Source organism: Balaenoptera ricei, chromosome 12 (assembly GCF_028023285.1).
Source record: "Balaenoptera ricei isolate mBalRic1 chromosome 12, mBalRic1.hap2, whole genome shotgun sequence".
Lineage (NCBI taxonomy): Eukaryota > Metazoa > Chordata > Mammalia > Artiodactyla > Balaenopteridae > Balaenoptera > Balaenoptera ricei.
The window spans coordinates 36843192-36870466 of NC_082650.1; the positions used below are offsets into that span (position 1 = coordinate 36843192).

The following is a 27275-nucleotide window of genomic DNA, read 5'->3' on the forward strand; positions in this document are numbered from 1 at the left end:
TATCTTTGGGGGAAATGCTGACCTAAAGAAAAGGCACCCTTCCTAAAAATGGGGGCTTGAACACTTGGTTCTACCCTTTGAGGTAGGCAACCATGGAGAACCCTGGAGAGAGAATACACACACTTGCAGGAAGTACCTACTGCTCACAAATTGGATCTGAGAAATATGCATATGACATGGATAGCACCTTTTAAAAGGACAGACACCTGTGTGCTCATGGGTACATAACTTAAATTTTGTAAGTATTAAAAAAAAAAAAATCCCAACCATTACAAAGTGCTTGGGAGCTTCAGTTATTCTTGACATTATGTAAGGAAATACCACGCTTTCTAAAACAGAATCAACTTAACATATATGATGAGTTTACTCTAAATGTGGGCAGGCACAAAATGTTAATTATCCCACATAAACCAAAGGGCTTGTTGATCTCAATTAGAAACAGATTACAGAAACATGGTATTTTAGAATAATTTTTAACAAATATATATTACAAAATATAAATATCAAGGTATAAATTAATTTCTCATTAAAAGAGTCACACAGAATAAAAATCCCCAGGCCACTACTGACTTGACTCCGTAACAAATGTTATATAACAAGTGTTCACTCAACTTTAAAATAAAACATTTAAAAAGCTACATTTGCTTCCTTTCTCTTCTACCAAATGGACAAAGAATCATACCGCTTAGATTTCCCAGTATGTGGGGCAAAGGGCACTCATGCTGGTGGTGTATAAATTGCCACACACTTTCATGTGCAACCTGTATTTAAATGCCTTAAACGTATCCTTTGGTTTGGTAAGACAACCTGAAGAATTTTACAAAGGTGTTTCATATAGCATTGCTTATAATGGAAAAAAAAATTGGAATAACCTTATATACAAAGCAGAAACATAATTAAATCAACCAGGAAACATAATGGGGGCTACTAATTATATTGTTCATATACATATAATAGTATAGTAGTACATAATGTGGAAAATATGCATAACATATTAAGTGGGGAAAAAACCAAATTGCAAAATAGATTCTACCTTCCTCTCCCCTCCCGCTTATCTGTATGTTCAAGTGTTGCTAAAACTATCTTACATAATTATTTTCAAGTTTAAACACATTTAAAAATACTCACGGGCTCTCTCTTTCCCCCTTCCCCTCTCTTATTAGTTTACTTATTACACAGATCACACTAACCAATTAATTCATCTTGGATTAAACATTTATATATGATTTGGTAAATTCTACATAATTCCCACTGTTAACTCCATTTCCATCTTATTTATTTTAGAAGCTGGATATTATGAAATCAATTATTATGAAACATTTCAGAGATTGAGGCCATAAATAATTGAAAATAAGAAAACTTTTAATTTGAATAGGAATTATTGGTTCTTTCTAAGAAAGGAAATATCTCAGTGTTAAGAAAGGAAAAAAGACAATTGTATTTTTTATATAGAAGAGTATCCAAATGTTTGGAATACAATCTATATTGTCTCTAGAAAGTGCGAGGAACTGTTTTCATAAGTCTTATTTATTTATAACTAGCCCAGTGCCTGCCAGGACGTACACACTCAGTAATTGTGCAACTATGATCTAGTTACTTAACCCTCACCATGACCCGTTTTTCAAATTAGGAAATCATGTTTCAAATGGATAATGTATCTCATTCTAGGGCCCACAATTCCTAGGGATTCTCATTCATCTCAGTCCAATTTGGGGGCTCATTATCCCATTGGCCAGAGCCGGGCAGCCCAAGGCTCCACACCTCTTCCAGGGCAGGACACGATTCTGTCTTCTTAGACATCAGATAGCTTCTGGCACAGGCTCGCACAAAGTAAAGGTGCAAAAAATAGATGCTTGTCAATAACAACAACCTTATTGCCTGTGGTACTTTATCAATTTAGGATTATCTTCCCGATAAAATATTCCTTTAGGAGCAATAGTGTTGGGTTTTTTTTGTTGTTGTTGTTTTGTTTTCAAATTGAAGTATAACTTACAATATTATATTAGTTTCAGGTGTACAACATAATGCTTTGGTGTTTTATACATTAGGAAAGGATCACCACAGGCAATCTAGTTACCATTTGTCACCATACAAAGTTATCTATTGTAGATTTTTGATTTGTGGTTACTATGGGATTCATGTATGTTGACCTATAACTACATTTACTTGTTTTAAGCAGGTAATTATTTAAGTTCCACCACATTCTAAAAGATCTACATTTTTACCCCCCCCATTTTGTGTTTTTGATGTCATATTTTACATCTTCATGTTTATCCCTTAACTGTTTATTGTAGTTATAGTTGATTTTACAATTTTTTGTCTTTTAATCTTCTTACCGGGACTTCCCTGGTGGCACAGTGGTTAAGAATCCGCCTGCCAATGCAGGGCACACGGGTTCGAGCCCTGGTCCGGGAAGATCCCACATGCCGCGGAGCAACTAAGCCCGTGCGCCACAATTACTGAAGCCTGCGTGCCTAGAGCCCGTGCTCCGCAACAACAGAAGCCACTGCAATGAGAAGCCCGCGCACCGCAATGAAGAGTTGGCCCCGCTCATCGCAACTAGAGAAAGCCTGAGCGCAGCAACAAAGATCCAACGCAGCCAAAAATAAATGAATAAAATTAAAAAAAAAAAATCTTCGTACTGGCTTATTTCAGTGGTTGATCCACAGCCTTTACTATATATTTGTCTTTACTAGTGGGATTTTTCCTTTTCTATAAATTCTTCTTGTTGAAGCTTTTTCTCTTCCACTTAGAAAAGATCCTTTGACATTTGCTTTTAGAGTTGGTATAGTATTTATGAACTCCTTGCTTATCTGAGAAGTTCTTTATCCCTCCTATTCTGAATGACAATCTTGCCAAGTAGAGTACCCTCGGTTGTAGGTTTTTCTCTTTCAGCACTCAAAATTTATCATGCCACTCCCTTCTGGCTTGCAAAGTTTCTGCAGAGAAATCAGCTGATAGCCTTATGGGGATTACTTGTACATGACTCTTTTTCTCTTGCTGCCTTTAGAATTCTCTCTTTAAGTTTTGCCATTCTAATTATGATGTGTTGGTGTGGGGTTTCTTTGGGTTCATTTTGTTTGAGACTCTCTGTGCTTCCTATATCTGGATATATGTTTCCTTCTTCAGGTTTGGGAAGTTTTCAGCCATAATTTTATCAAATACATTTTTGACTCCTTTCTTTCTCTTCTCCTTCTGGGACCCCTATAATGTGAATGTTAGTATGCCTGGTGTTGTCCCAAAGGTCCCTTAAACTGTTCTCATATTTTTCTTTTTGCTGTTCTGATTGCATGATTTCCATTATTTTATCTTCCAGATCACTCATGTGTTCTTCTGTACCACCTTGTCTGCTGTTAATTCCTTCTAGTATGTTTTTCATTTTAGTTACTGTAATTCTTCAGTTCTGACTGGTTTTTGTTTTCTAGTTCCTTGTTAAAATTCTCACTCTGTTCATGCATTCTTTTCCCTAGTTCAGTTAGCATTCTTATTACTAATGTTTTGAACTCTTTATCTGGTAAATTATTTCTCTCTCTTTCATTAGTTGTTTTTTCAAGGGAGTTTTCTTGTTCTGTTGTTTGAAACAACTGTATCTGTCTCTATGACATTAAGTCAAACAGTTACCTATCCTGGTGTTGACGGAATGCCCTTGTGTGGAAGCATCCCGACACAGTCTGCATGTGGCTTTGGTGGGAGAGCTAGATATGAAATGAGCACAGGTCATGTCTTTCCCCAGGGTGTGCTGGCAGCTCTCACCTTGGTGGGAGGTGGAGCTGGTGATGGAAGCAACAGAGCCAGAGCCAGGTGTGAGCTGGGGCTTCTCCTGTGCTCAGTGGCTGACACTTCCTCATTGGGGGCAGGGGCAGGTCCCAAGGTGCTGAAGCAGAAGCACTGAGCTTCAGGTTTGAGCTGGTTCTGTCCCCTCTAAGTGTGTGCCCTCCCTGCTCCCAGCATCTGCACCTTTGCCCCAGAGGAGAGCAGCACTGGGGCGGGCACCTGGAGTGGGCCGGGGCAGCTGCTGGGGCAGTCCCAGAATGCCAGTCAGCGCTCCAGACCACACTCAATCTGCCGGCTCCATGAGCACCAGGAATGGCTCCTCTTTCTGCATTCAGAGGCAGTGCCAGGTCCAAGCTGGCTCCTTCCCCACAGCTGTGCACTCTCCTCGGCAAGAGCAGCCTTAGCCCTAGCGGGGAGCTGCATCAGAGAACAAGAGGGGCCCAGACATGCACTGGGGTGGTCATGGGAAACTGCCCATGGGAAACCAGTCAGCATCCTGGGCAGTTTCATCCGTCTGCTTCCTCCGCCTTGTTTCAGGAGAAAGCAAGTGTGTGCGTGCTCTTCAGGAGCAGTCTAAGTTCCCTGCAGCCCCCCTGCTATTCCCACTGGTCTTCAAACAAGCCAACGGGTATCATCTTCCCTGTACTGGACCCCAGGGCAGGGGCACCCAATATGTGGTTCAAACCGCCCACTCCTCAGGGAGGATCTCCCAGCCCATGTAATCTCCTTCCTTTTCTGTGTCTCCTCCTAGAGGCACAGGTCCTGACCTGATCGTTTCTCTTCCCTTCCTGACTTTGTGTGGATCATTTTTTACAGCCTTGGTTGTACAAGAGTCTTTCTGCCAGTTTCCAGTTTGTTTTCAGTGAGAATTGCTCTACATGAAGATGTATTTTTGATGTGTTCGTGGCGGAAGATGAGCTCAGTGTCTTCCTACTCCATCATCTTGATCTTTAAAATTATTACACTATTATTGACTATATTCCCTGTACTGTACATATATCCCAGGACTTACTTTATACTTGGAAGTTTGTACCTCTTAATCCCCTTCACTTATCTTGCCAATCCCCATGGCAACCATCCAGTTTGTCTTCTGTATCTGTGAGTTGGTTTCTGTTTTGTTATGTTTGTTCATTTAAATTGTTTTCTAGATTCCATGTAAGTGAAATCATACAGTATTTATCTTTCTCTGTCTTACTTATTACACTTAGCATAACACACTCTAGGTCCATCCATATTGTTGCAAATGGCAAGATTTCATTCTTTTCTATTATGGCTGAGTGATATTCCATTGTGTTTCTTCCTTACCCATTCATCTATCGATGGACACTTAGATTGCTTCCATACCTTGTTTATTGTAAATAATGGTGCAATGAACAATGGGATGCATATAACTTTTTGACTTAGTGTTGTTTTCTTCAGATATATACCCAGAAGTGGAATTGCTAGACTGTGTGGCAGTTCCTTTTTTAATTTTTTGCAGAACCTCCATACTGTTCTCCATAGTGGTTGTACCAATTTGCATTCCCACCAACAGTGCATGAGGCTTCCCTTTCTCCACATCCTCACCAACACTTGTTACTTCTTGTCTTTTTGATGACAGCCATTCTGACAGGTGTGAGGTAGTATCTAATCATGATTTAGAATTTATTTATTTATTTTTGGCTGTGTTGGGTCTTTGTTGCTGCGTGCAGGCTTTCTCTAGTTGCGGTGAGTGGGCGTCTCACTGCGGTGGCTTCTCTTGTTGCAGAGCACGGGCTCTAGGCGCTCGGGCTTCAGTAGTTGTGGTGCACAGGCTTAGTTGCTCCGCGGCATGTGGGATCTTCCCAGACCAGGGCTCAAACCCGTGTCCCCTGCATTGGCAGGCAGATTCTTAACCACTGCGCCACCAGAGAAGTCCTCTAATCATGATTTTGATTTGCATTTCCCTGATGATTAGTGATTTGAGCATCTTTTCACATGCCTGTTGGCCATCTGTATGTCTTCTTTGGAAAAATGTCTATTCAGCTCCTCTGCCCACTTTTTAACTGAGTTGTATGAGTTCTTTATGTTTGAGTTCTTCATGTGTTTTGGATATTAATCCCTTATCAGACATATAATTTGCAAATATCTTCTCCCTTTCAGTAGGTTGCTTTTTCATTTTGTTGATCATTTCCTTCACTGTGCAAAACCTTTTTAGTCTGATGTAGTCCTATTTGTTTATTTTTGCTTCTGTTGCCCTTGCCCAAGGAGACATATCCAAAACAATACTGCTGAGACCGATGTCAAAGAGCTTATTGCCTATGTTTTCTTCAAGGAGTTTTATGGTTTCAGGTCTTACATTTACATTTTTAATTTATTTTATTTTTGTATGTGGTGTAAAAAAGTGGTCCAGTTTTCCCAGCACCATTTATTGAAGAGACTGTCTTTGCCCCCATATTCTTGCCTCCTTTTTTGTAAATTAATTGACCATAAAAATGTGGGTTTATTTTGGGGCTCTCCATTCTGTTCCATTGATCTATGTATGTTTGGTGCCAGTATCATACTGCTTGGATTACTATAGCTTTGTATTATAGTTTGAAATCAGGGAGTATGATGCCTCCAGCTTTGTTCTTCTTTCTCAAGATTGCTTTGGTTATTTGGGGGGTTTTATGGTACCATACAAATTTTAAGATTATTTGTCCTATCTCTATGAAAAACACCATTGGAATTTTGATAAGTATTGCATTGAACCTGTGGTATGGACGTTTTAACAATATTATTCCAATCCATGAGCATGGGGTAGCTTTCCATTTATTTGTGCCTTCCTTGATTTCTTTCGTCAGTGTCTTATAGATTTCAGCATTTAGGTCTTTTACCTCCTTGGTTAAATTTATTCCTAGGTGTTTTATTCTCTTTGATACAATTGTAATTGGAATTATTCTCTTAATTTCTTTCTGATAATTCATTATTAGCATACAGAAACAACTGATTTTTGTATATTGATTTTTGTATTCTGCAACTTACTGAATCATTTATTAGTTCTAAGAGGTTATTTTTTTGTTTTTGTTGGACTCTTTAGGGTTTTCTATATATGATATTGTGTTATCTACAAATAGTGACAGTTTTACTTCTTCCTTTCTGGATGACTTTTATTTCTTTTTCTTGTCTGATTGCTGTAGTTAGGACTTCCAATACTATGTTGAATAAAAGTGGCAAGAGTGGGTATCCCTGCCTTGTTCCTGATCTTAGAGGAAAAATTTTTCAGCTGAAGTGAGTCCTTTGTATGCAGCATATAGACAGGTCTTGTTTTATCTATTCAGCCACCCTGTGTCTCATGATTGAAACATTTACTGCATTTATATTTAAGTCATTATTGATAGGCGTGTACTTATTGCCATTTGGTTCATTGTTTTCTGGTTGTTTTTGTAGTTCTTCTGTCCCTTTCTTCTTCTCTTGGTCTCTTCCCTTGTGGTTCAGTAATTTTCTTTAATGCTATGTTTGGGTTCCTTTCTCTTTATTTGCTTGTATCTATTGTAGGTTTTTGTTTATGGTTACCATGAGGTTCATACATATTGACATGTGTGTGTATGTACATGTATATACATATGTATACATATGCATACACACACATGTACATATACATGTGTATATATGTATAGTCTATTTTAAGCTCATAGTCATGTAAGTTCAAACATATCCCAAAAGCACTACATTTTTACCACTCCCCTCCATGTATTATGTTTTATGACATCCTATTTTACCTTTTATTTTGTGTATACCTTAACCATTTATTGTAGTTATAGTTGATTTTACTCCTTTTGTCTTTTAACCTTCACAGTAGCTTTTTAAGTGGTTAATCCACTGCCTTTACTATATATTTGCTTTTATCAGTAAGATATTTTTTTCATATATATTTTTATTTCTAGTTATGGTCTTATCTTTTCTGTTTAAAGAAGACCTTTTAACACTTCTTGTAAGACCTGTTAGTTCAGTAGTGATGAGCTCCTTTAGTTTTTGCTTGTTTGCTCTGTATCTCTCCTTCAATTCTGAATGATAAACTTGCCAGGTAGAGTATTCTTGATTTTAAGTATATTTCCTTTCTACATTTTAAATATATCCTGCCACACACCCTGGCCTGCAAAGTTTCTGTTGAAAAATCAGCTAATATCTTATGGGGCTTCCCTTGTATGTGACTAGCTGTTTTTCTCTTGCTGCCTTCAAAATTCTCTTTAACTTCTGCCTTGTTAATTATATCTTGGTATGCATCTCTTTGGGTTCATCTTGTTCGGGACTCTCTGTGATTCCTGGACGTGGATGTCTGTTTCTTTCCCCAGGTTAGGAAAGTTTTCAGCCATTATTTCTTCAGATAAGTTTTCTTCCCCTTTCTCCCTTCTTTTTCTGGGACCCCTATTATGCAAATGTTAGTGCATCTGATGTTGTCCCAGAAGTCCCTTAAACTACCTGCATTTAAAGTTTTTTCTTTTTGCTGTTCTTATTGGGTAATTTCCACTATATTATGTCTTCCAGATCACTGATCCGTTCTTCTGTATCATCTAATCTGCTCTTGATTAGGAACAATAGAGAGGAATAGTGAAACATGTTTGTGAACTTAAGTCAACAGGAAAACATTAAGGAGCTGCGGTACATTGCATGAGCCAAAGAGACCTGCCCATGAGAGTACACTGTCACACAGAAGGTCTATGAGAGCATCTTATGACCTAGAAAGAAAGCCACTGCTAGGGCAACTTCACTCTGCTGCTGAAACTCCAATGATATGAAGACCCATTAAATAGAAAGGCAAGAAGAAATGCTCAGTTTGATGTAGCAAGGGAATTCAGAAATTATCATCAGAGTGAGAAAAGCACTGCACGCCACTTCCTAGCTCCTTAAGGACTTTGTTGAGCTTAAAGTCCTGAAGAATTTCATAAATTGGAAATAAAAATGAACTTTTATTTCTTGTGCACTTGGAGTTCTGGGTGGGAGCGAACTATAGAATTTCTTCATCTTTCCCTATCTTAAACTAAAATGTAGCTTTACTTAAGGGTAGGTAGAGATGGAAATACATAAAGGAACAACTGAAAAAAAATTCCTAACATCTACACAAAAAATCATTAACATAGTGAGATAATGTCTCCCAGAAAAATCTTGGGTTAATTAATGAATAGCTTAAGAAAGAAAACGAAGAATGTCAGGTTATTTGTTAGCCAAAGACAAATAAATCATGGACACTATAAAACACAATGTAATAGAATTCAACAAGTGACCTACTTTAAAAAGCTCACAAAAACCACCTCTGTATGAGGTCAAAGAGAAGTACTATTTCAGCATTACAGACTTATTCTGGGTTAAAGAATGACAGTAAAATAACTACATGTGTGAGATTGCAAAAAATTTACTCTAGAAGATTCCTTGGTATGCAGAAGTCTCATTAAAGATAATAAAATTGAAAAATCCTAATGTCCTTATATTATAAACAGTACATTTCTCCAGAGAAAAAAACATATGATAGGTAGTTTTCCTGACGGATGAGGAATCCACATAACCTAAATGTGGCTGAAAGTTTCAGTGCTTTGTTTTCCCCACCTTTAAAATCAGTTTGACCATCTATGACATCTGATTCTAGAACTCTGATTTTAACAAGGTTTCAGAAATTTATTATTTAAAAATATTTCAACAGAAGAAATGTGAAAGACACACATTTTCTTTGTATCTCCTCAGTGTCCCTAGTTTAAAGTTTCGTGGAGATAGCATTGGGGCTGCAAGCACAGGACAGGAGTGTATTTTGTAAATAGGAAACAGATTATGTTTAACATCTATGTAAACATGGGTCTGTGTCTAAGACAGAAAAGATATTAACAAATTTGTTCATTAAAATCCTATTAATTATCTTCACATTAAACTCTGATTTATTAAAATCAGGCAACTCGATGAGAATTATCATTCTGGGTACTAATCAGCCAGAAGGTGTGCTCGTGCTTGAAATTTAATTTTGCTTTATTAAAAATTCATGCTTGGGAGTTCCCTGGCGGTCCAGTGGTTAAGACTTGGTGCTTTCACTGCTGTGGGCCTGGGTTCAATCCCTGGTTGAGGTACTAAGATCCCACAAGCCACAAAGTGCAGCCAAATAAATAAATGAAATGACCTCTTCACTACTGAGATATCAGGGGGAAAGTTCATTTTAAAAAAAAATAAAAATTCATGCTTATGGACGCTCAGTGAGTATTTGTTCTTGGTAGGTATGTTACCCAAAAAGTATGCCTTGATGACTAGTTAGGAGAAGGAAAAATGTGTGGATTTAACAATTTTGAAAACTAATTGCAAGGCCTTTGTAAAGAGATTTTTATTCTATTACATACAAAAGAAAAACAATTTTTTCTAAAAATGTTTCCTAAATATTTCTATTATAAAGATGTCTTCAGTGACGTACGGCTGAAGAATGTCCATGTCACTATCCCTGCTATGCTAGACTGTCACATCACCAATAAATTTTCTTCTTTGGCAATTTAAAAATACAAATCTCTTTAGAGGTATATAGCCCCTCGAGCGCACCCAGGTGATCTCATGTTACACTTCTCATGCTGTTGAGTCACAGATACTTTTCTCCATAAGGTGAAAGTAATCTTTAGTCCCCCCAGAATAACAGGCACTTTAAAATTAAAATCATGCCTCTCTATTGCACTTGGGGTTTGGATCTGCTCCATCATATTCCTTTATTCCCAACAGAATAGCACTTCCAATTACTGGCACTTTAGAATATCTCAATCTTCCTTCATTTAAAATTCAACTGGGTAGAAAGTTTTGAAAGTGGTTCGGCACACAGTACCTATGATGATCTCAAATTTGCTATATTGAAAACACCCTTTAGCAGAAAGCTACTGAAATAATATCCTTCTAGAAATTCTAAAATGTACAATTAAGAGAAACCTATTATTCAAGAATAAAATTATTTCAAGATTAAATTAAAAATCAAGATGCAATTAGAATCTACTTGACCAACAGAATTCCCATTCTAGCTCACACTCACCTCTCCCGAGGAACAGCAAACCAGTACTCTGGTTGCTTTCTTCGTTTGCCATACTGCTGGACCATGGCTGCAGTGTGAGTGGCAAAGGACTTTCTCATTGGTTTTCCCACTTTAATGCACAGAAACATGGGTGGAGTCTTGCTTTTCTCTTCTTTTGAAGGAAGTATATCTGAATCAACAGGAAAAAAATTTCCTCATTATTGACGATATTGGTGATAGTTGGCATAAACAGCATGCAACATCGTCATATTAGGACTAATTAAATTTTTCAGATCTTCTTTAGCACAAAAGGAAAAAGCTTTGGATGCTTCAGGTTTGTCTACATCACATGAGATGCTACAAACTTAGGAATAAGGATAAAAACCAACACACAAAACAGCAAAGGGTGGAGAATTGTGACAACCCACAAGAATACATATTAATGAACGGTACTGAGGACCCAACCACACCATAACGCAATTCAGTTTAGAACTGAAATACCTTCAAAAACCTTTTAAAACTCCTTTAGATTTAGAAATACAAAGTGAAAAAGGAAAGTTACCTGAAAGATGTAAAAAAGCAAACTACTTTTGAAATAAAATTCTATATCATAGTTTAATGTTCAAAATAGATAGCATATATTGCTAGTTTTTCCCAATTACAGTTGAGCCCTGAACAAAACAGGGTTTAGAGGCGCTGAAACCTGTGCAGTTAAAAATCTGTGTATAACTTTAGAGTCGGCCCTCCATGGATTTAACCAACCATGGATGGCGTAGTACTGAATTTCGTATTTATTGAAAAAAATCTGTGTATAAGTGGACCTATGCAGTTCAAAACCTTCTAATGTAAAGATATACCCTATTGAGAAAATACTGTTCTCAAATAATTGTACTACTTTTGCTATTGCATGTACAAGTTTTAGGAAGGCAGCTATACAGGCATACCTTGGAGATATTTGTAGGTTTGGTTCCTGACCATCACAATAAAGTGAATATCGCAATCCAGTAAGTAACACAAATTTTTTGGTTTCCCAGTGCATATAAAAGTTATGTTTATACTATACTGTAGTCTGTTAAGTGTGCAATAGCATTATGTCTAAAAAGGTACATCTTAAAGAATCCCTTATTGCTAAAAAATGCTAACCATCATCTGAGCCTTCAGTGAGCTATAGCAGTAATATCAAAGATCACTGATCACAGATCACCATGATAATGAAATGAAGTCTGAAATATTGCAAGAATTACCAAAATGTGACACAGAGACATGAAGTGGGCAAATACTGTCGGAAACAAGGTGCCCATAGACTTGCTTAACACAGGGTTGCCACAATCTTCAATTTGTAAAAAAAAAAAAAAGAAAAAAAGAAAAAGAAATGCAATATCTGTGAAGCACAATAAAACAAGATATGCCTATACAACAGAATATAAAGAAATTAAAAATGGCTTACCTTCAATGGGTACCTGAATTCTCTTTAAAAGCCATAACTGAATTTCAGATTTATTATCCATTTGTGCACCTTGGCAGCTGTTGTCCAGAGTAGATTCCAAAGAGGAGTCTGGATACACTTTATTCATATTTTCTTCTGTAGAAGAGCCTAGTTGCAATGGAAGGGGTGCTCTCTCTTTCACCCAGGTTTTAGCTGGCTGTTCACTGCCCTCAATTGGGGGATCACCTTCCTGGGGAAGAGAACTGCTAAGAGTGATGTCTATTCCCACTGGCTCAATACTTTTGCCATCACTTAATTCTGCCTTCTGCAAGTTATCAGGTAACTGTGACCCTTCTTTGTTCTTATTAAGGTAATATTCAATGAGCTTAACTTTATCTAGATCTTCATGGATGTTCAATGTGTTTTCCACCTGGCTTTCTGGGGAACCAGACTGCTTGTCCACCTCTGGCATTATATCTTGCTTCTCACAGGTTTCTAAATCTAGGGTTCCCTTCAATTCAGCATCACACTCTGTTCCTGAAAAGTTCAGGGCTGACTGCACCTGCATTTCCGTAGTAGAACTGATTATTTGTGATTTAGTCTTCCTTAGCTCTGCTGGGTCAAGAGAAAGGCACTCCTTTGAGGTGTCTCTTTTGTCCATTCCACTATCATTTTGAGAAGAAACTTCTTCCAAGTCAACGAAGTCGTCTTCTTCTCCTAAGAGAGAATTTTCTTTGGCTATAGATTCAAACGCAGCCTGAGTGTCAGAAAGTTCCTTGCTAACTTTAGCTACTGCAGTAGACCGTTTGATTGCCTCTGCAGAGAATTCCAGTTTCTTTAACTTGTCTGACACGGAGCTGTCTGAGGGCTTCTTTTCTGTGTATTCTGTTGACTTCTCCAAAGGTCTTGTTGTTTTGGAATCTGAAGTGATGGTTCTCTCTCCATTCTGCTGCCGTTTTTCTTTGTTGAGAGATTTGAACTTACTGAATGGGTTGATATCCTTTTCTGAAGCCAGGTCTTCCCATTCTCCAGGCCTGTACAGAGGACAAAGATCCTGAGGTAGGTCACTGTGGGGGGAAAAATGGTGGGTGCACATGGAATGTTAAAAACAAAAACAAAAACGAAATGGATGAAAGGCAAAAACCAAAACAAAACCCAACCAAAAACCAAAACATAAATATATAACAACTTAAATTTATGTTTAAAGGACTTTAAAATAAGGAAATGAAATCCAGAAATTGACTTCAAAATGAAAAATAAAATCAACTATAAAAAGTGGCAAAATAAAGAACCATGACAGTTGCTCGCATATCCTATTAGAAGCAAATGAATGGTATTTGAGGTCATTTATGAACATGGATATGTCACCCACCAGATTTTTAATGATGAAATAATGTTTCTGATTTTCATGAAGGACAAAGGAGAGGGACTGTTTCAGTACTATGACTAAAATTCCTTAGATATTCAAGGCTTTTCCTTTTTTATAAAATAGTACATAAACCAACTACATTAATTCTGAATGGCTCATTGACTGAGTATCTACTCATTTAACTGCTCTATAAAATGACGGACACTGAACCATAATTTTGGAAGATCCGATGCTTCCAATAAAAGACATCCTTCTACTCCTGAAGGAGATGCAAGAGGATTATTTCCACTATTACTGTGGATATATAGCACCTGCTCCATTTTACAGTTTAAAATTTTATAGTTACCTGGGACACAGTCAATTGTTTTTCCTTAATAACAGATGCTTTACTACCCAGATTTGAGGTTTTATCAGTTACTCATTGCCATAAAGTAAAATTGGTATTGTAATAAAAGAGTTAAGAAAGTTATACTAATTATTATAAGTAAGAGCTCATTTAATTTACTTTTCTATAAAATTTTAAACTGGGACACAGTTAATTGTTTTTCCTTAATAACAGATGCATTACTACCCAGATTTGATTTACACAGAAAATATTGATTAAACATGCTCTCCAAAGTGTAAAATAAATTGTCAAGAAACACTTTTTTAAATCTGTATTTCTGCTTATCTTAGTGTCGATACTGGGTTAAAACACAGAGGTATAAAAACCCTATTTAAAAATAACATTTTTGGATTTCAGAAATAAATTTTCTAAAAAGGCTAGATCATATTCAGGTAATACTTTATTATTCTGGTTTTGAAATAATTATGACAATACTCAACAAAGTGCCAGGAAGTTCAAGTTACTGAACTTGAACTGTCTCCCCAAAGTTACCGAATAAATCACTCGCATGGAACATCCATGCTTTTTCCAGTTCAAAATAAAAGCCTATGTAATTGTTAGGCTCTGACAAATGCTTTAAAAGGCCTCTAATTCATAATTCATTACAATTCAATAATCACTCATCGAGCCCCTAAACGCCATATGCTAAAAGACAATTGTGACAGTATCTCTGCTCTGCAGGAACCTGCACATACAAAAGTGTTCAGCTCAACATGAGCATCTCAAGAGATGTTAAAGATGCTTCAATCCTAGAGTCAAATAAGTTAGTGTAATGTAGTATAATTTCCATTGTCAGACCCAAAATTTCATTTGGCACATTAAAGGCCAAAGTAAGTCCTGTAACAAAGAAGCCCAGCTTTTCACATACTTAACTAGCAAATTAATAAGCAAAACCATCTTCCATGAACACCTAGGCCCCTTCCTCATCTCTTCATTCTCGAGCTACCTTGACCCCCACAAAGAATGCATTCAACTGCACTCTAATCAGCCTCCTATATTACCTTCTTGTCTATCCCTCCCTTCTTGTTCTACCTAATCCAAGCTGGGATTAATTCAGCCATCTCTTTTTCTGCATCACAACTGCCAAGCTCTGCTGGGGCAAAGCCCATAGTGGTGTCAACTGGCTCTGCTGTTAATTAATGTTTTCTAGACTCAGCCAGAGACCTAATGCTGACCAATAAGCCTTTCGGTGGTTCTGTTCCTAGTCTCCGTGGCAGCTGGAGTTACAAAATGTCTTACACAAAATATATAAAGCCTGAAGGTGAGGATGGAGAGATTTTACACATGCACACACACACACACACACACACACACTCTTTTAAAAACTATTTGCACGTGGCAGCTAGATAATTTGCACTTCTTGTTTTACCATACAACTTTAAATAATGAAATTTAAACTACTTTAAACAATTGATGGAATTCTGAGGTCAATACCAAATTCATTTCACACTGATTCCACTACCACATTCTATTTTGCTCATTGGTGCACATACTGTTCATTAGCCTAAGAAGTCTTTATATACCTGCATCCGTGGTAGCAATCACTGTACAATTCTGAAATAATTTCAACACATTAGGAGCCAATTCTCAACTCCTCTCTCTCCCCCCATCTACAGCATTAGGCCCGGATCATGAAACACAATCTCACATTTAGAGAAATCTTTCTGTAAGAATGTACCTTCCCTATTATTAAAAGAATACTTAACATCCTAAGCTGAAGATGTGTAACAGTATTACTCCACTAGAAGCCATCATTGGGCAAGAAATGCCCCTATCTGCCTGTCCATCCACTTCCAAACTTAACTGTATCTTTACCTACTCTTATCTTCTTTCCTCTTGTCACCCCATGTTCACACTTTCTTCCCAAAAGTAACTCTTTCACTCCCTCTCCTCCTTCTCATCTAAGATTCCAAGGTAGCTGGACACTCCTTCACGTGGTTCTCATGGAATGCCGTGTGCACGTCTATATCTACAGTGCCGTTCAATTACCACTTCTCTCCACCTGTCGCACCCAGTAAACTGCAGGACAGGGGCCGTGACCCACTTATCTTCATATCCTTGCCACACAAGAGACGCGCACTAAGATGCATTAGAAGCCTCAATCTGCGTGAATAAAAGATTCCCACAGAACAATGATTAGAGTTTCAGATATGAACTGAAGGTTCAAATAAACAGCCTATACTTATTAGGTATCAGGTTATTTTCTAAGAGTTTTGGTATATCAATGCTTTTAGATCTTGTAACAGCTCTGCAAGCTGAAGAATACTGTTAATTCCATTTTACAGATGAGAAAACCGAGGCTCAAGATTCAGTCACTCGTGAAGGTCGAGGAGCCGTAAGTGGCAGAGCCAGGGAAACCCAGGCATCATCATGCAGGACTGCCTGGTCTGCTACACTGCCTCCTAAACCTCTAGGCGCTTCTGCCAGAACTTGGAAACTATCCAGTGACCACGCTCCAGTGGTTCCTTCAGTGGCTGGGCATGTAAGGGTCTAGTGGACCAGATGCTAAGGACTGTAGAAGTCCAGGGGAACCTGCTGGCATAAACCCCTAGGGATGGTGTCTGGGTTAGTTCCCTAGTTACCTTCCCTTCTTTTCCTGAGTCCAAGGGGCTAGCTTCCCTTTGTCCTGTTGGACCCACTGCCTTGCCTTTACCTTGCTACCACTGAGAGTTTCTAAAGAGTTTTACTGCTAGCACATATATAGTATACAGAAATAGGCACACTGACAAAATGACAGAAAGAGTCAGATTATCCCTACAAGTGAATCGATTCTCTGAGTTTTCTTAAACTCTTTCTTCGTGGGGAGCTTCTTTAAATCAAAAAACTCAGTTTTAGAAGGCAAAAGTAATCAGGACTAAAGTAATATCCATCTACATTTCAGAGGCAAAACAAACTACTATGACAGCCTTTGCACACCACTTAAGGTATTCTGGCTACAGGGGCAGTGCCTCTGCACGTCCACGCAAATCTCTCTCCACACGGGATTAAGGAAATACACGAGCTGGGAAGATTGCCTATCCTAGAATTTGAATGAGGAAGAACGTAACTCTGCTTACCAACTAAACCAAAGAGAAAATACTATTCTCTTATCGATATTCAGACAAATATTTTCAGAGAAACTTCATTTATTCTTTCATAAATTAAGAACATGCATTGCTCTTCAGAACAATAAGCCAAAGAAATACCATTTTTACGTGATTTTTTGATTTGAATGTTTCACTCTTCCTTATTGACCTTATCATTTCCATTTCCTCTCCTTTTTCTATTTTTAAAAATTTAGTGCACAAATATTCTACCTTCAAATTCACCTCTACACAATCTCTCACTCCTGCCAATGCCCTCACTTTTTAATTGCATTTAATTCTCCCAATACCCCTTTTTCTGGTAAACAAAGAAAGATCTCTTACGATGGCAAGGCATCTTTGATCTTCATGTGGGAGATGTCATTGTAGAGTGCGATGGAAACAACCTCTTCCATGGGGCAAATGAGGCCGTACTCCTCACACCCATTTTCAATGACCAGGGGATCGGACTTATGAGGGTCAAACATGATATTGTTAGGAGTAACGATCATGACACCTCCGACCACACCCTGAAGAAAAAGACAGTACAGAGTCGCTACAGGCAAGATGCAACCACCATAGCAGCTTTCATGAACTTACATTGCCATTCCATTGACCTTCTGAACCACAGTATCCTACAGGGAGGGCAATTGCATCCCCTCTACAAGGGCTGGAAAAAACAGGCTGATAAAATACAACGTTGGGTGTGGTGTGCTGAGCAGAGAAACAGGCTTGCCTCGCTGTGGCAATCAGCTGAGCCTGGTTCTAGCATGGCTGCCGCAATAGTACAATTGTGGTAGGATCTTGGGTCTCACATGTATGTCTCAGATTCGCCAACTCCCTGTCTGTAAAATGAGAAGGGCTGTCCCAGGTACCTTCCCAATTGAGAGCTGGGTACTCTACAATCCACTCAGCACATATTCACTACCTGTCCAGCAAGTGCCTGGTACTGTGCTAGGGGAGCAGCTGTACTTCTAATATTTTGCTCTAAGATGCTTAGAAAGCCCACATTCAGCAAAATTTGACACAAATAGGAGTAGGAAATTTTTGCAGACAAAAGTGAATATATCCAAACTATGGAAACCGAAAGCAAAGAACAGTAGCTTGGTGGGAACTTAAAGTCTGAAACTTGGTCAGTTTACATGGTAGACCCTGTTGGCCACAGGGATGTTATCTACCAGGGACAGCAGGACATAAATGACTCCCTTTAGGTAAGTTATTTATTTTGATACTCTTAATGAGTTTAGTGATCACCTTGGCAAAAAGTTTTGCCTTTCAGCATTACTTAGTCTTGGCTGCAAAAGTTTCAAGTGCATATCAATAATGTAATTTCCTACCATTTGAACCTGGCATGAAGTCTCTACTATGAGCACAAGAATTCGCTTTATATCAATATTACCCCTTCTTCAGAGGCTCACAAAATGTCAGATTTGTTCTTTATACAAAACACCAACAACCAAAAAACTGAAACCACGATATAACAGACATTTTTCATACCAGAATTTCTAGCAGCAAACAGGTTGAGAACTTAACCATCTTCCAGGTTAGGTGCTAAGCTCTTCTTTTAATACCCTATTAGTTAAATTTTATTATTGTTCTTACTTTATAGATGAGGAAAAATGGAAGCTTAAGAAATTCAAATACTTTGCCCATCGTCTCAGAGCTAGTGGTGGCAGAGTTGGAATTTAAGTTCAGTGAGCCCGACTCCAGCATTTGCTCTTAAACACATTCTATACTGTCTCTCTAACAATTTATGGGCTAAGAACTGAAATATAAGTAATAAATCCAAGGTCACAAAGAACCACATTTCACCGTGATGATTATTATTCCCTCAGTAAGTAAAATGCCAGGCATCCAAGAAGGGAAAACTAATGAACAGTTGTGAAATCTTAAAGCTGAAACTTTGGGTAAGATATTTTAAAGTAGCCTGCCTTCAGTAATTTGGAACTAGTTTAGTTTTCCATAGACTCCAAGAAAAGGAAACAAATTGCATAGCCATATACCTTTCCATCGGTGAAGTAGCGACAATTCATTTTTAAAAATTTTACCACGCCTGGCTCGTCCTCTTCAGAAGTGGATGATAAGACTCTCTCAATGGGTTTTAAGGCCTTTCTTGCTAAGTCAGCATCCTTAAGAAAGCAAAAACTTCCAAAATCAAATAGAAGCACTTTTTCAAAAGATTATTCATTTATTTGATCAAGCCATCTACGTTCCCTGTAAGTAACCTGTTCCTATTTAACTTGAACATAAAAAAAGGCATATGTCTTTCAACCTTCAAAAATATCACCCAAATCAAACTAAGATTTTTAAAAAGCACGTATGTATGAACCCATAAAAATGCCTCATCAAGTGCCTTTAGAAAATATCTTAAATGAAAGAATTTATATTGGACTCATGGTTCAAATTCTTTAGAAAAAGGAGTAAAGTAGTACAAATAAATTATTGGTCTCATTGAGAGTTTAACTTCATACTTCTACATAAATAAGACATGCATTTCTGCCTTTGAGACCTTAAATGTGAACAGGTTTCTTCTCTCAACTAATGACAAATTACTTAACCCCACCTCTTTGTCGAGGGAGGAGAGTTTCAGATGAACTCTTGTGAAAAATAACATGTAGAATTCTGCAATAACTCGAAACCATTGTTGAGAAATATGAACTTCAGCGCATGAATGAAATACGTACAGGCAGTTTATCATATTCCGCATCTGATGATGAAGGAGAGACAGTAGCACCAGGACTGGATGAAGATAACCTTAAGGTACTGGAAGGAAAGTTGGCATCTGGCACAAAAAGAACCTGAGAATGGGAAAGACAAGCTAGGTGAGTCCCAGGAATCGGGCAAACCACAAGGCAGTGTTTAGAGCAATTACTCTCTGTACAGTATCATGCTGGGTGTGTGACTAAGACCTAGTTGGCTGTCACAGAACTCATGAGCTACTTGGGGTCTTCCAGACTAATCCATGAAACTATACTCAGCAATATGAATGTGTGCAGATGTGTGCAGTGCAAAGGGTATTGAACATACTGCAGGAGCTCACAGAGGGGAGAGGAAAGTGGGGGAGTATTCTGCAAAGGCCACATGAAGCAGGTGGGTCCAAGTGAAGCCTTGGACAATACATAGGATTTGGATAGGGGGGGAAGAGCCTTCCAGGGCAGGGTACTAATAGTACAAGGGAATAGAGGAGAGAGCCGCATGGCATGCTTCTAAATATAATTCCTGTGTCAGGAAGAAAGGGGACACATCTAGGCTTCCTAACTCTAAGCAGGCCCTGAGTGCTAACGCAGTAAGGTCCTTATATGATAAACTGTACAAGATAGTATCAATGTACAAGATAGTATCAATAATCAATACTTTCTCTTCCATCACTGTTTAGGTTATCTAAGAAAAAGTAAAATAAAATCCCCTGAATTGTACTAAATAGCTTCCTTCTGTAAAATATTCTGGTTCCCGAAATGTTATTGTGATTCTGTTTTTCAACACTCTTTTCACGAGACATGGCTACATTCTGGCATTATACCAAAAACGGTCTTAAAATGACCTCTAATGTTATAAAACACAATTCAGAGCAAATCATGTAACAGCTGTTCAACATTGTTATTCACTCTTCTCCAACCTTCCAGTCATCTCTCTATTTTAACTTTAGTTATTTTAAATCTCTCTTCAATCCAGAAAAAATGAGGCAACAACAAAAGACACATTAAGCTAAAGGTGGGAAAATCACCATCAAGGAGAAATAAGATGAGGACTGATTATACTGAAAATGTGCTCCAAAGTCACCAAACATTCATTGAGAAGTGGGCCATAAAACTGGCTCTAAGTTTCCAAATAACCAATGCAAAGAGGTAGACATCATGAATTAACAGAATTCAATGTCCAGAAAATAAAAACAAGCCAGTTTCTTAGAAGTACAAGTATTCTCCCATGAAGTCTCATTAAAAAAAAAAAAGTGTCTCACGGTGAACTCTTTGTCCTTGATGACACACTGACAGTAAATACAATAACCAGTTTTGGAGGACTGTTCTTCATAACAACTTCAAAATGGGTCAGTGGAAAATGTCAGAAGTTTAGAGTTCCATAAAAGCAATTTACAGAAGGCTAAAATTACATGGTCTTAGTATACAGCTCTTATTTATCGTATGTATCTAGGCTAGAGGGATGGATAGATGTCATTTCTTCCAAACAATTCTCCATTAATATTTTTTTTGCACCTGAGCTCTTGACAAGCATTAGGCAACATAGTGTGAGATTTTACTGTCTGACATTCTAAATGTCAAATCAAAGGGATAATTCCTATGCATAAACAGTTCACTGCACTGTAGATAGAAGTAACAGTTGAACACTGGGAAGCTCAGTCAGAATACGTCTTACTTCAAAATGGAAGTGAGCCTGGATTACTCTTCTCAGTTCCTTATCTTTGCCAGAAAAATCATGAGTAGAGCTAGATGCTGGGACAACTAACAGCACATAACTGTTTAGTTATATGAGGGCTACACAGCACAGTAAAGGCTAGAAGGGACATCCAAGATAATGCAGCCCAACCCCTCATTTCAGAGATAAGGAAACCAGGGTCAAAAAAGGAAGTGACTTACCCAAGTCAAATAGTTACTAAAGGGTCAAAGGAAATGAAGCTTTGGGGCACCTATTTCTATATTTTTACCCTTAAGTAGGCATATTAAATACCTCCTATTAACTACTGGACCTTAATCCAGTTCACTTAGTAAATGAATAAGGAATCACCCTAAATTATTTTACTAAGTTCCAGGACTACAGTCTTCAGCCTTGAATTAGTAAGCCTAGGTTCACTGCTATGGGTCAGTTACACATTATGCAGCGATACCCCAGATTATAAGAAACCCAATAAAAGTGCCTGAAATCTAATTTTCCTAGAGATAAAAATTTATTAATTTTTAAAAAGTTTTAATTCATATTTCCCCTCAATTACCTGGTATCAGCAATATAGTAATATCTCCTTTTGACAAGGACATAAATACCAAAAGCATGATAGTACAAACTGGCCAATTTATGGTCTGTTGGTTTCATTTGCTGCCCTTGAAAGAAATGCAAAGAATACCACCATTGCCTGAATGAAGTTATACTTAGAAGAAGCAGTATACATCCTGAATAAAAATGTCACTATAATGTAGAGATGCAGGAACATGGTCTAGTAAGTCAACAATGGAACCAGAATGTGCTCATGGCAACCAAGTAGTTCTACAGATGGGACTGGAAACTTGGGCTCAGCAAGGATCTGCCTATGACTGGGTCATTTACATTTATTGGCTAAGTGTAGTTTTCAAGTAGAAAGATAAGAATATCTTATGCAGAAGGTATTTAAAAAATTGCTGGATTAACCGAGAATGGCAAAATTATATGACATGTCAATTTCATTTAGTTTAACAAAGTACTAAAAGCCTGGGAAAAATGTGTGGCTTTTTTTTTTAATTGAAATATCATTGATTTATACTATTGCGTTAGTTTCAGGTGTACAGCAAAGTGATTCAGTTATATATATTTTTTTCAGATTATATTCCACTATAGATTATTTCAAGATATTGAATATAGTTCCCTGTGCTATATGGTAAATGCTTGCTGCTTATCTATTTTATGTATAGTCGTTTATATCTGTTAATCCCATACTCCTAATTTGTCTCTCTCTCTTTCCCTCTCTCCTTTGGTAACCATAAGTTTGTTTTCTACATCTGTTAGTCTATTTCTGTTTTGTATATAGACTCATTTGCATTATGTTTTAGATTTTAGATTTCATGTGTAGTGATATCATATACTATTTGTCTTTCTGTCTTATTTCACCAAGTATAATATTCTCTAGGTCCATCCATGTTGCTGCAAATGGCAATATTTCATTCTTCTTTATGACTGAGTAATATTCCACTGTGTGTATGGGCACTCGGGTTGTTGTTTCCATGTCTTGGCTATTGTAAATAGTGCTGCTATGAACACTAGTGCATGTATCTTTTTGAATTAGAGTTTTTGTTTTTACTGGATATATACCCAGGAGAAGGATTGCTGGATTATACAGTAGTTCTGTTTTTTAAGGAACCTCCATACTGTTCTTCATAGTGGCTGCACCAATTTACATTCCCACCAAACAGTGTAGGAGGGTTCCCTTTTCTCCACACCCTCTCCAGCATTTATTATTGTAGACTTCTTAATGACAGCCATTCTGACTGGTGTGACGTGATACCTCATTGCTGTTTTGATCTGCATTTCTCTAATAATTAGCAATGTTGAACATCTTTTTGTGTGTCTGTAGGCTTTTCTTGATGGTCCTGCTGAATGTCTCCACCTTTGGCTGGATTGACTTCTTTTGTCATGGTATCAAATCAAGACCAAAATGACAAAAATTTTGCCTAATTTAAAACAAAACAATGACCATAATGTACCCCAGGAGTGGACTAAACTGAAACTTGCAATTCTAAATTAAATATTCTAAGAGTATCTGTATGAAATTCTACAGGGAAAAAAGTTACATTAATTTAACTTCTCTTGATGGAAACATCTATAACACAAATGATAGTTTGTCAACTGTGTTAATCATTTGCAAAGCATTCATCTCTGAACAGTTCATAAGTACCAGGATGCTTTCAGAAGTCTTGGATCTAAATGGAAGACTGAACCAATGCACATTATCACTGATGATAATCCTGTGACACTAAGAGTGAGTCATTAAAAATGGCAACAAAAATAAATGCAAAATTTCTAAAGTAAAATTCAACAAGAAAATCATTACCTGGCCTGGAACAATAGTATGTGTGAAAAGCTTATTCAGTTCCACTAGTTTATTGGGAGTGATGTTAAATTTCAGTGCTATGGAGTTTAGGGTGTCCTGGCTTCCAGCCTAGAATAATCAAACAAACAAGATTCAATACACAAAGCAAAAAGCAAACAAAACCTTCCTCTTGATAGTCAACATTAATCTATTTGTGATATGAGTGAATAAAAATGTAACACATACATCCAAATGTATTATGAAAAAAGCGAATACATTCTCAATTCTTAACAAAAATGTCTTAGATATTATTCATTTCTGGGCTCCCTTATCTTCAAATTTCACTGTCCACTAATAGATTTCTAAACTTACTCTGGCACAACTTAGGTGTATGGAGTAGAGGGCGCGTGAGGTATAATATAAAGCTAAGAAGAAAAGAAACATTACAGACAGTACCACTCCTAGGGGTAAAAGGACTACTTTCTCTCTTTGCATTTTGCTGTCTATTTGCCTGTTTCTTTACTGCACTTTAGGCTCCTGGATTGTGGCCTGTTAATGGCCTTTTCCCCCACAGTGCCTGACACATAGAAGGCACTTAAATATTTGATGAATGAAAAAAGTGCAAGGCAGGGAAATCTAAAAGAACTTCAGATTAGCTACAAAAATTGTTCACTGACATTAAAAATGACAATTTCCCATGGTCAGCCAAATTAGTGTTATTCTCTAAATCTATAAAACTTGTGATATGTCTCAGGTGTGCATGTTTCTTTCCTTCTCTAATAGAAGGGGAACAGGAATAAAAAGGGCAGTAAGAAGATGTGAAACTTCGGTGAAAAAGCTCCACCCAAAAAGAAGTCTGCTGCCTCTGGTAAGGTCAATATCCCAGGACAGGCTCCCTCTCCAGGGTCACTGGATGGAACCTGTTAGCGGGAGGTCATTCTGGCGAGTGTCACTGAGAAGTTCCCAACTATAGCCCTGGGTCAACGCCAGTGGCTGACCCTGTAAGCAGAACTGGCTCCACCAGGGGAGCCGTGAATTATAGGTGGAAATTTGAGGTGGCTGCAGGAGGTTGTGGACAGGTACAAAGGTACAGATGTAGAATTCAACTTACCACTCACTGCCCTTAAGTGTCAAAAACCCACCAACTAGATGAACTGTCTCAGGCTAACCAAGTTCATAGTTACCGACTGCATTAAAATTACCTCAAAGTATTTCTAGAACAAGACATAAATACGTATATTTTTAAAAACTCATTGAGAGCTTAACCTATGCCCCTACCTTACCCTGAGCAAAATCACCTGTACTAAAGTGAAAAAACTTCTTTAAAATATATTTTTTAAAAATATATATTTACATAATATAGTCAAATCCGGGGGGTTTCAGGGTTTAGCATCAGTGTAAGACACAGATTGATAATATAGACTAGAGCCAGACTGCTGGACCTGAATTCCAAATCTGCCACTTGCCAGCTGTGTGATCTTGGGTCATTTGTTTAACTTCTCTGTACCTCCGTTTCTTCATCCAAATTGAGATACATAATTGTAATTTCTAATTCAAGAGCACTTACTTCATGGCAAGTGATCAATAAATTGGCTTCATATTTTTACACAAAAACTTGAAGATACTATGTATAGGGGCTTCAGGAAAGGAGAAAAATTTTAACAATCTGCCGTTATTACACAAGGATAGGACATACATATGGAACCAAGTTAGAGACCCTGGGAGGGATATTGGTATCATTAAATGTTTGAAACTAAACAGAATGCTTGAACATCCACAGCTCTGGGGCGATATAAGCAATCGGTTAAGTGGTTCTGGTCCTGGTTCTCTAAACATGAAGTTATGGATCACCTTTTATTTCCGACGACAAGTACACAGAGTAACTTGCCAACTAAGACTAATCTCCATAACGTAAATCAATCAGGTGGACAGATCTGAATTACTAATTTGATCACCTGCATATATGAATTAATTTGGGGTTGATTTTCTTTACTCTCACTGCATTATTTAGTACATCCTATGTGAAGCATCTCCTAGCAAAGATACTTCTCATTTCCTTGGAGGGGCTCGTGAATCACACTGTAGGATACACACATGGCTTTAGAATTAATATTGTTATTAATGATAAATAATCCAACACTTCCTCAGTGTCTTCTAGGAGGTAAGGAACTGTGCTAAGTGTTATGGGGATCAACAATATATTGTAGACAGTGGTAATGTGAGATATATAATCACCCCCAAATCCTTTCTGGAAAGGACCAAGCCTATAAACCATAGAAAGATGCCTAGGGATATTCACAGAGCACTGAGCATGAAATGCTGGTGCCAGGGCTCTTCAGTGTGATGCTATAGAAGCTTGGAGAGGATTCACCATTCCAGAAGAAATGGCAGGGAGGGACAGGCCTTGCTGCTTGCCTTACATAGGGCCCGGCATGGCACACAAATAATGAGTAAAAAATAAATACACATGAGGAAAACACAGGGGCAATGGCAACAGCACTTAATTTCTTTCTAGAAGTCAGAGATCACTCTTCAGCAATGCTAGCTCAAAGTGAATTAAAACAGATTCATAACTGAGTGCACACTTTATGCCAGGCTTAGGATAAGCAGACACAGTTCCTGGGCTCCAGGAGCTCATGGCGCAATGAAAGAGACAAGCACATTAATATGGAGATGCAGTAACGGACACATGCATTGCATTATTCATGTGTTGATTCAACCATATGGAGGCCTATACCCTGCAAGCACCAGAAGTAGAGTGGTGATCAAAGAGGGACCTAGTCTCTCTCCATGGGTATATGAATTAAGGCACAATCTAGATATAACAATCACACTAGTGAATCAATATTGTTAAACTGAGATAAACTAGGTAAAGGAACGTGATACCATGAGAGAGAAAAATGAAGGGATCTGGCCTAGACTTGCTGGATGGTCACAGAAAGGAAGACTGAACATGGAGAGTAATGGGAAGAAGATGTTAAGGCTAAGGTTCTGGTTTGTAGAAATGTATGGGTGATGGAGCCACTGCTTCTTGAACAAAGACCAAGCACGGAGGTCTAAGTTAATGTTTGAGTAGACAACTGAATCTTTGGTTTGGGAACTCAGAGAGCATGTCTGGGATGGACATCTAAAATTGGTCATCCTTGGCATATCAAAAGGTAATTCAAGTAACAGGTATACCCAGGGAAAAAATAAGGAAGGAAGAGAAATGACTAAGGGGCAGGATGTGTCAGGAAGAAATATTATGTAAATCTAGTGGTATGAACAAACTTTCATTCTACCTGTTTATACTTACAGTGTATTCCATAGTACCCTGGGGCTTCTGAACCACCATCTTCTTTTCTTTTTTATCATGTGTTTTGTTTTGATTGTCATCTGAAGAATAAAATGTATATAAGTGAATGATTTCATTTTCAGAAATTGAGGATAGGGTAATCTACAGTATATTAAAACCCACTTTCGAATTGACTTTGAAAAAAAAAGATTAAAAGAAAAGTGGACTAAATGTACAAATAAACCAAACTCATAAAAACATATTGTTCATCCATGTGTACTTGAATAAATGATT

The 27275-nt window shown here is 37.7% G+C and overlaps 1 protein-coding gene and 1 long non-coding RNA gene across 7 annotated transcripts in view; one reads left to right on the plus strand and one right to left on the minus strand.

Moving 5' to 3' along the window:
* LOC132375931 (uncharacterized) overlaps window positions 1-27275 on the plus strand; it is an 85480-nt gene that overhangs the window by 47515 nt on the left and 10690 nt on the right. Inside the window, exon 2 of the long non-coding RNA XR_009506162.1 lies at window positions 24491-24575. This is a non-coding gene — a long non-coding RNA (uncharacterized LOC132375931). The remainder of the gene's footprint in view (window positions 1-24490; window positions 24576-27275) is intronic.
* The window catches only part of NCOA7 (nuclear receptor coactivator 7), a 153592-nt gene that overhangs the window by 35168 nt on the left and 91149 nt on the right, over window positions 1-27275 (minus strand). For 5 of the 6 annotated variants that reach the window (XM_059941274.1, XM_059941275.1, XM_059941276.1 and 2 more), the window contains 7 exons: window positions 27003-27082; window positions 23729-23836; window positions 19662-19775; window positions 18981-19106; window positions 17323-17507; window positions 12183-13228; window positions 10757-10925 (listed from right to left, as the gene is read on the minus strand). In XM_059941274.1, the coding sequence (XP_059797257.1) occupies window positions 10757-10925; window positions 12183-13228; window positions 17323-17507; window positions 18981-19106; window positions 19662-19775; window positions 23729-23836; window positions 27003-27082 (1828 nt within the window). The remainder of the gene's footprint in view (window positions 1-10756; window positions 10926-12182; window positions 13229-17322; window positions 17508-18980; window positions 19107-19661; window positions 19776-23728; window positions 23837-27002; window positions 27083-27275) is intronic. The other variant, XM_059941278.1, reaches the window with a different exon arrangement.